At 45.5% G+C, this 9,800-nt stretch overlaps 1 protein-coding gene across 1 annotated transcript; it reads right to left on the bottom strand.

The window, feature by feature from the left end:
* Window positions 1–4,443: 4,443 nt before the first annotated feature.
* Window positions 4,444–8,070, bottom strand: SNTN (sentan, cilia apical structure protein; the record flags this gene model as incomplete). The annotated part of the gene is made up of 4 exons (XM_082321675.1): window positions 4,444–4,602; window positions 6,391–6,530; window positions 7,294–7,328; window positions 7,961–8,070. 4 exons carry the CDS (start codon window positions 8,068–8,070, stop codon window positions 4,444–4,446), a joined length of 444 nt encoding a protein of 147 aa, XP_082177801.1.
* Between the last annotated feature and the right edge of the window lie 1,730 nt (window positions 8,071–9,800).

Raw genomic sequence — 9,800 nt, 5'->3', positions numbered from 1 at the left:
GGACTCAGAACTAGGGCTATAAACACTTGCGGGGTGAGGGAACAGCAGATGAACAAAGCGAGGAGAGAAGACACAGCTTCACTGGAAACCTTGTAAACCACTGACTGCAATAAAAGTCAATGCAGGAGTTAAAAGCTGTCAGTTCAGAAAGCCATAAAAACACCATTGCTTCTTTATCTAGCTTCCCTGACTGAGCTTGAAACAAGAGATTTTCTTTTTTTCCATGAGGCGTTTCAGAGTGCTCCTTTGTGGCTCACAAACTAGCACACTTTAGAGAGAACATAATTCTGCGACAAAGCTTTTCATCTGCTCTATAGCGAGCTCCTAAGGGGATGCACCGTGTAGCATCTTTCTGAGTCATTCCAACATTCCTGAAGGTTTTCCTACCATGTAGCCACAATTTAACTGCTACCTTGGTAGGCTCTGATGCAAACCTCTGCCTCTCTCTGCACAGTGACCTGCTGCAATAACCACTTGAGTGGATGTAGCAAGCAGCTGCTGAGAAGCTTTCATGGGCCACGACACAGGGAAGTACCGAGGTGGGGGTGTGCATCACACACATACTTGCAAAGTGTGTGCAGCCAAGGCAAGTTTCATTTTATGTGAAAAAGTAACACAACACTTACTTTGAGGGAGGAGGAGACAGGCAAAATGTCTCTCAAACTGCAAGGTTTCCTCAGCATCCAGGCTCCATTGGCCCAGACAGGAGGTCTTACCGAAGGTGCAATAACAGCGAGACTGCTGGGCAGTGTATTTCTCTTTCCTGAAAGATTTATGCAAAATTGCACGCACAGCGCATGGGGCTGTAGGCTCCCGGCAGAAAACTCAACATGCAAAACTCTGCCGTGACTCACCCCCTGAAAGTCAGCAGACTGGATGCGAGGGCTCTCCTGCGATCCGGGAGAGCACCTTAGGGATTAGACTAAAGCCAGATTTACAAAACCTTCCAAGTCCAGCAGACCATAGAGTTAAGGCCAGATATGAAGTAAGAAGTCACAGGGAGAAGCTATAGGTGTGTTAATTAAAGTATGAGAATGACCCTGCCTTCCTGAGCTGATATCTGGAAATGGAAGCTGAAGATCTGAGGCTGAAGCTCTCCCTGACCCTCATTTCTCCTCTGGCAGTCATTTGAAAGCTCACGTAACTGCAGAGATGACTCAGACTTTTCAGAACAGAACTTTAAACTTAGATCCAAAGTCTGCAGAGCCTCCCAGGGTGGCTATTCACACCTGGACAGTGTAGCTGCATAAATCCCAACCCCAAGCCCACAGAGGTCAGGTTTTGACTAGCTGCTCTTCATGCTGCTTTCACTTCTAGAGGGTATCACATATTGATATGATGTTCACACTTGCTGAGGCAGAGGAGCCTGCAAATTTCATCAGTTCAGCTGCCTGTTCAACTCCTGAGCACTTGCGTGGGCTCTGCTATGAGAAATCAATGATGAACTCCCATTGCTTCCAATAGGAGCAAACTAGGAACAAAATAAAGCACAACAGTAGCCTTTTAAGCAAGCTTTTAGCCAGCTCCCCAAGGATGCAGCCAGACATGCTGTCTACGCCAGATCAGCTTCAAAGCCGTTAGCTGAGAGTGCTCAGGGCAGCCACAAATAGTCTGAGCTAATAAAAGAGCATCTTCCACAGCCAAGCTGCAAACTTCTGCCTACTCCTAACTATAAGAAGATACTGGGGCTCTTCCAAGTACGTCCTTCTGCTTTTGAGCATCAGGTGGGACTTTCAAGGACTGATGCAGATCAAGCCTTGCACATCCCATTCACTTTGTTCAGAAACTCTTGCAGAAACCATCACAGTGCCTGTTGGAAAGCCATGGTCTTCTATGCAAGAAGCCCAGTGTAGACTGGCATCCAGTTCCAGCTCTGCTACATGTGCCAAGCAAGGCACTTGGTTTTTCTGTGCTTCTGATTCCTACCCTACCATTTGAACATCTTGGCTATTGAGTTGTTCAGGAACTGCTTCTTACTTTGGATTCTCACTGTGCTTAGCACAAGGGGTTTTTGATCGAAGCCAGGGACTCAGGATGCTAGCTCACAACACACTGCATTAGAACAAAAAGGGATTGCGTACAATGAGATGACAGAGTGAATTGATCTGATAAAAGGCTCTTAAGTCATTAATTCAAGTCATGCAAGATTAAGAAACATTTCAGCAATAACAGAAACTGTGTTAGGGCCTTAGCAGTTTCAAAGAACTCTTTCTTAATTGGCTTCACAATATTGTTCCTTTCATCTTCTTGTTCTAACAGAGGGATATTAGGAAATTTATGCTTTCAGAGTTACCAGTAGCTCCCAAACAAGCTTTTCAGGGCTGTACCATGTTTTCTTTGCTTTAGTAATGGGAAACCCTTCTAGGGACTCTCACATTCAGTCCATCTTTCTACCTCAGAAAAGAAGCATCAGCTGATTTTTTAAGCTTTCACAGATCTTCTACCTCGCCAAAACCCAAGGGGACAGGGGAAGAGACTGAGCAACACTAGGGACACATGCTCAACATGAAGCTGTGATACCCACATGGTTGAGGCTACCAGATTAAGTCCTCAGTTTGATCCAGGGTGCTTGGTCAAGGTCCGCTTCCTCAGAAGACACAAGCCCAGAAAGGATGGTCTCCAAGAGAGATTTGCCCTCCATGCCTGTGCTCCCATATCCTATCTCTGGGAAATTTGACGTGCACCCCGTGGGGCAGTCAGCCTCGCAGCACGGGGCCACTGGTCCCTCAGTGGGAGGTGTACAGGAGAGACATCTCCATAAGCAAGCAAATGGACAGAAACAGCTGCTTGCTGGCTTTGTCACTTTTTGCCGCAGGTTTGATATTGCCTATTCTTGCAACCCACCATCAAAGCAAGGGACTTGGCTAATATGAGTTTTTATGTGTAGGAAGACCATTTGTGAACATTTAGCCTCCAGGCCAGGCCATGTCCTGGCTGAGGTTCAAACCCCACGGAGCAGCACCTTACCTGCTGACCTTCATTTCAAAACCCGCTGCATCCATTTCCATTTCTTCTGTCAGCTCCGTCCCATACCACACAAAGACACAGACCTTCCCTCCCAAAACAACTGGCTGCCTGCCTCCTGCTGCAATGTGTCTTTCTTTTGCACCAAAATCCATTACAAAACATCCTCTTTAGCTTCTGTAAACACTAAGAGCCTTTTTATGTCAAGGAGTTAAATCTTGTTACTCAGCTGGCATTAATTTCCCTCTTTTAACACCAAAGGTTTTGATCCCTTCCTGTTTAAAAAATTATGCACCAAAGCTAAATCATTCTTTTCTTCTCCTTTCCAGACAAGGAAGAAGAGAAAATGAACAGGGTTGCAATGTTTTGCTGGCTCGCTCATCTTAACTGTCTTGGTAGAGGCTTGTTAAATTCTTGCAGAGGATATTCTGTTCCTGGGGTGTGAGATTGCTTTTTGTGCCCCAAAGGAATGTCACGGTGGGCTAAAGAGTGGCTCTGAGCCAGGACCTTATAGGTAGAAATCAAAACAAAGATTAGGGTGATGAGCATTTAATACTGAGGCTCTGGCCCTAACCAAGCCTGTGGCTGGGTAGCCAATATCACTCAGCTCCGATACAAACACTTTATTGGCCACCCTTTTTCCCCCACCATCCCTAGTCTGGCCCACCTCTTGGCTTATCTGGTTTCTCCTCTTCACAGTTTCATGAAACAACAGACTGAGCCCACTAACATGTTTAACTAACTCATCCCTTTGGCCACAGAAGCACAGTGCTGCCAAAGATGCATTGCAAATGCTGGACTTGAAATTCCTTCTGTAGTGATCACTCAGTGAAGAGGCCAGCTGGAGGAGGAAATAAAAATAAATAAATGCTCCTTTCAGAAGGGTTAATGGCGGGTTGGAAACCACGCAGACTAAAGTCAATGTTTACCAAAGGCTGCAACAGATCTTGTGGTCACTGCCAATTGTGAAACCCGTCACCGGGGTCACTCTGCTCAGGGCTGAAGCACCCTGCGGTAACTGGGAGAGCCCTGGGGAGCTGACCGGCCATGACATGCGTGCTGCTGCCCCAAAGGGAGCGGGGCTGCACGTTTTTGTAGCGGTCTCCCCATCATCTCCCCGTAATGGTGCGGGAGACGACGGAGAGGTCTGGAAGAGCATGGGCTGCCTTTCCCTGGCATTAATCTGGGCTGGAGGCTGCACCCAGCTGCTAACTGGTGTTGGGGCCTCAGGACTCACCAAGAGCCAGTCAGCACACCCTCCCAAAGCATGTACGTAGTGGACATGAAGCCCTGCGCACCAACATTTCACTCCACGGACCGTTTCTACAGAGAAGTAAGTTCAGCCAGGTTTGGACAAGACTTTATTCCGTGTAAAAGGGATCAGCACAGGGTATCCAGGCACTCAGTGTTATCTCTGTGTGTGGTTCACTCCTGCTTTCCTTACAAAGTGCCAAGCCATTTCTTCTTGTAAAGCACTGATCATTTTGTGGTTTTCACATTTTTGATCTCCTGCAGCAGGTCAGACATTAGAGTGAGACTGACTAACAAGATCATGAAATCTTCAAAATCAATTTTGTTCTCCAACTCCTCATCCAGGGCAGAAATTATTTCCTGGTATTTTGGTTTGCTTTCTTGGCCCTATGGAGAATTTTAAATGAAAAAGAAAAAAAGAAAAAAAAAAAAAAAAGATTAAGCATGAGGTTCCTTTTTTATTGCCTCATAGAAAAAAAAGACAGACAGACAGACACCTACGTAAAATGTATTTTTCTATCTTCCCATTCAGGTTTTCATGTCCACATTTATATTGGTTTTTCTAAAGGTATCCCAAGAAACTCAAACAGAAATATTATTGCAGTCAGACAGGAGAACAACCAGTCCCCAAAGTTTCCACCTGAATCCAGAATACATCTTTTAAAAGACACCTAGTCATGACTGAAAATCTGGCAGTGATGATGATGTAGCTGGTAACTGCTGGAAAGAAAATGGAGTCCTGTGTCTTGATAAAACCGGGGAGAGGAAACAACCAACCAACCCACCTTCCTAACCTTGATATTCAAGACAGATCCTCAAATATATACTGTGAAGGTCTCAAAACTGTTGATTTTACAGACATAACTTCAGTAGCTGCTATTCTCTGTCCTCTTGGACATTACTGTTGGAATGGAAGTGATTATTAAAATTATATATCATGTCTATTATTCATATTTCCTTATTAAAAAAAAAAAAGAGTTCCAGGATATTTTTTTAGCTTAATAATTTTCAAAATATCTCATGATTCCAAATTTGATTGGCTATTGATATTTTCAAGACCTTTTCCATAAGGTGCCTTGTTTCTAATTTGGTACCAATTCCCTCTCCCCAACCAGTCATGTGATTTTGTTATTCTTGGAAGCAAAGGTATTGTCAAGAATGTCTTTACTCCTAAACATCTCTCTCATTTACTTTATTAAGCTCTTTTTACTAGTCCTGTATAGTGTTTTCTACCACTTGAATAAAACTGGTTTGTGTTTTTTTATTTAGGGAGGGGAAAAAATCTGCAAGAAGTTTACAGCCACAAGTGCCGATATAGCTCTTTTTCACCATACTCATCTGCCACTGACATGCCATCATCGGATGGGTGACCGATGCAGAGGTGCTTTCTGCTCCCTTTCTCCCAGCGGCCCCACCAGCAACCGCAGTGCATGCAGAGCTGCAGCATGGGGCTGGCTCTCCTGGTACTGGGTCAGCGCCCTGGCAAGCTACCAAACACCTCATTAAATGCAATGGCTTTCTTCTCTTTATAAATCATAGAATGGTTTGGGTTGGAAGGGACCTTAAAGATCATCTGGTTCCAACCTCGCTGCCATGGGCAGGGACACCTTCCACTAGACCAGGTTGCTCAAAGCCCCATCCAACCTGGCCTTGAATATTTCCAGGGAGGGGGCATCCACAACTTCTTTGGGCAACCTGTTCCCCTGCCTCACCACCCTCATAGTAAAGAACTTCTTCCTTACATCTAATCTGAATCTACCCTCTTTCAGTTTGTAGCCACTACCCCTTGTCCTATCACTATGTTGCCTTGTAAAAAGTCCATCTCCATACAAAATACAGTCTCTTGTCATCATCTGAGGATTTTTTGTTTGGCGGTTTTTTTTGGTTTGGTTGTTTGTTTGTTTTTTTTTTAATTGTCCTATTTTCTTTAAAAAAAAAAATGCAAGCAGGCACGTCAATCGTGGTTTATTGCTGTTCCCCCTCCTTTAGCCCTGTGTTAGACACAGGCTCAACATAAAGCAACTAATTTGTACCAAATCACTAAAGTTTCACTTGGGATTACCCCATGGACCGATGCCTGCCCAGCTGCAGGACAGAGCCCGAGGTGCTATTCCTGCACCCGAAGCGCCTGGCCAGTGTCAGCGCAGCGCCACGCGCTCACCCAAAGCCCCTCACCTGTATGAAACCCCAAAACTGGGTTTGCAGCAACCTTTTGGTTTCAGCTTTGCTGAGCTTGCCCTCGGGGTCAGCAGAGTTGTTATACACCAACGCCACGGTAGCAAAAGCTTTTTCAAGGTCTGAGCCTTTTCCTAGAGCTGGGGGGAGAAGTTACCAGCCTATCAATCAGAAAAAGTGGCATTTGAGATATAATTGAAAGGAATCTGTCAGAACCATCCTGAGTGGGTGGAAATCTGTGTAGTTTCATTAAAGTTAATGAGACTGAAACTGGTTATACCCACAGAGGACCTGGCCCAGATTTTATTTGGAGTGGGCCAGCAGCATGCCTCATGTCCCATGGAAACACAGCCCGAAAGGAAGCTTTCGATCAGAGCTGGGGCAGTAATGCAAAGTGACGCGCGAGACCCATCTGGTCTACCCCCAGCCTGGGCATCCAGCAAGGACCTGCCACACCGTTGGGACAGGCCGTGCTGGCCATCTCCTGGGTGCGTTTGGACTCCCAGGATGCTGTATCAGGGAAAACATGGCCCATTGGGGAAGCCTGGCTGAACAGAAACACCCACATCTGAGCATCAGTGCTGCACTTCAGCATTACAGTATACTTGGGATTTTGGCTGGATTCATTCCCCCCACTCCTGAGCCGCCTCCTAAAGACTGCACACTCACAGCCCTGTTAGCATCAAGTTTGGGTCGTGATTTTTAATGGAAAGGCAAGCAGAACAGGAGATGCAGATCAATGCAGGAGCACATTGCACAGGGACCCACGAGACCTTCTTGGCTTGCACTGGACAAGAGTCTGCATGGCCTCTGCAGCTGTGCTAAATCACTGGGATTTACTGCACTTGGGCTGTGGCCTTGGACAACCTGAACCCCCAAGGGGCAAGGAATGGGTCCTCTTACCTTTTATTGATGCCAGCTGCTTGGCTATAGGTATGCTGGTAGTGAGAGAGAAGAGAGGCACAGTTATCACCTGGTGAATTGTGTGTGTATATATAGTTTCTCCATGAGTGAGCTTGCTCATTTCTGTTTCATTTAACCCCCTGGGAACTCAGGTCTTCCCAAGGGAAACTGGCTTTCCTTCACAGTGGAAAGGAAAATGGCCTTTACATGCAGCACACATCACACAGCTCCTAATTCTTCACCTGAGCAAGTAGCCTGGAGTTGTTATTAAAGGTGCTTATTAAACAATTTTAAGGGAGGGGCATTGCAACATCCTTCAAGTAATTTCTTCAGAACATGAAAGAGCTCCAGGAAATGTCTCTGTTTTAAGCCCATCCCCAGGGAAGTGCAGAAGAGTCTGTCATCCCCCACTCACCAGTGCTCCCAGTTTGGAGCAGACACACAGCTTTTATTTCCAGCAGGGCTCACATCTGTGAGAAGCACCTCCCTGCTTTCTATTAAAACTTAAAGCCTGCTTACTTTTGCTAAAGTGCTGGAAACTAATTACAGAGCAGCCAACACACAGCGGAAGAGTTTGCTTGTGATAGAGACAAATACATGGAGATAATGAATTTGAAGACAAATCGCAGATCACCAGAGATACAAAGAACAAAAAGTGATGACTTACCGCTTGGGCATGCCTGCTGCAGCCGAAGGGCTTTTTTTGGTGGAAGCAGGAGCTGGCTGATTGACCGAGTACTGCTTCGTGCTGGGAACGCTTGCTCTGCAGCCACACATCTCGGGGCCGGGGTGTTTGTGATCTCTAAGCAACTCGAGTAATAGCAAACAGGTGAATTCAAGCTCTGCCCTGTGAAAGCAGCCTGCTTGCAGCCTTGCCCTATCAATAATGTAAATGCGACCTGGTGACCATGAAGCTGGCTAAATACATCGGTCTAAAGTAGCCCCTGTAAGGCAGCACTGCCGGGTTGGCAAGTAGCGTAGCTTTTATTTTATGTGAGAATTTGACAGAAACAAACCAAACTAAAGGAGTCTGAATCCTCTTAGATCTGTAGGGATGTAAGTTTGCATCAGGAATAACTAAGACACTGAATCCATTCAGCTATACACATTATCATTTTAATGGGAAACCTTTCTAGCGTGGGCTAATGTAACTTGCCCCAGGCTATAAAGTGAGTTGTTCTATAGACAGAGTCAGAAACGAAGCGTTTCCCAATTCCTGACCCAGCATTTATCCCAGGTGAGCACGCTCCTGCTCTAGTATTTATTCCCCCGGCGCAGTGCAAAGAGGAGATCTGTTCTTCCTCCGAACCGCTTGCAAAGCAGCACCCAGCACGGAGCCTCTGCTTCGGTTTCTACCCGAACGGATACTGCCTGCTTCCAAAAGCAGCACGGAGCCATATGGCAGAGCAGTCGCACTTTAGAGGAACTGGAAGGGCTCCGATGAACTTTGTTATTTATTGGCATGGATATCGCTATTAGAAAACACACAGCTTGTCACACTGCCTATCTCTGTGCATGGTCTCCTTTCTGTGGATCCTTTGCCTAGAGGTGTCTAGACAGGATAACTTCGACCTAAAAGACCAAGTGGCCGTTTTAATCCCAGGGTGGTCTGCTAATAGGTAGTGACTTCAACTACCTCATCCAGCTCATCATTCCTGGTGAAAGGATACAATACTGATGTTAAAACTACCCAGGACGAGACTTTATGTAACAGGACACGCAAAGGAGACTGCAACAGATGGCCTAGAGAATTAAAATGTTTTCTTCATTTAGTAGAAGCTAAATTACTGAAGGCTAATGAATAAGGATGTTCACCACCTTACTGTTCCTGGATTTTAATTATCTTAAAAAGCATGGGAAAAGAGAACCTTTAATTTTCCATCTAAGAGTGTCATTACTCAAACAATTCAGAGCCTTTTTCTGAGAGGTTTAAGCTGTCTTAGATCTCTAGTGCGTTCTTTAGGACTGGCTCATGAATAAAACAGAGCCTGTAATTGCAATGACGCAGCCAAAACACATATAATCAATGCTCATTATCCCATCAATTAACACACTAAAATTAAACAAGAATTCAGGCTTAGTAATCTGCCATCAGCTAAAAAAAAAGTCTCAATATCATGTTGAAGTGATAATTCCCTTTCACATCTGTTGAACCATACAACGAGGCATGAAAAGCCTTACATCCCCGTTAATCCGCAGAATGGTAATGTTTGGTCTTAGCGTCCAAGGTAAAAATGAGAGTGAGAAACAGACTCTGTTGCATGTTTATCAGCCACAGGCAGTGCTGTGAGCTGGCTGGCAAAGGCAGCCCTCTGCGTTTTGGGCTCTTTCCACCAGAGATCAGATTTCAGCTCGCAGGTTTTTCAATCTAACCGACTTTTGAGAGCCTGACTCCAGAACAGGTGATTTGCTTTGCTGGGGTATTAACAAGTCCAAGCAAGTCTGGAGTACGTTATCCCTCTAGGATATACTAATTAGCGTATGCGGGAGCGTTAGTGCCTGACAGA

The sequence above is a fragment of the Platalea leucorodia genome (assembly GCF_965183815.1).
Source record: "Platalea leucorodia genome assembly, chromosome: 9".
Taxonomy (NCBI): Eukaryota; Metazoa; Chordata; class Aves; order Pelecaniformes; family Threskiornithidae; genus Platalea; species Platalea leucorodia.
The sequence above is the reverse complement of the archived record's forward strand: the minus strand, read 5'-3'. Positions and strand labels throughout refer to the sequence as shown.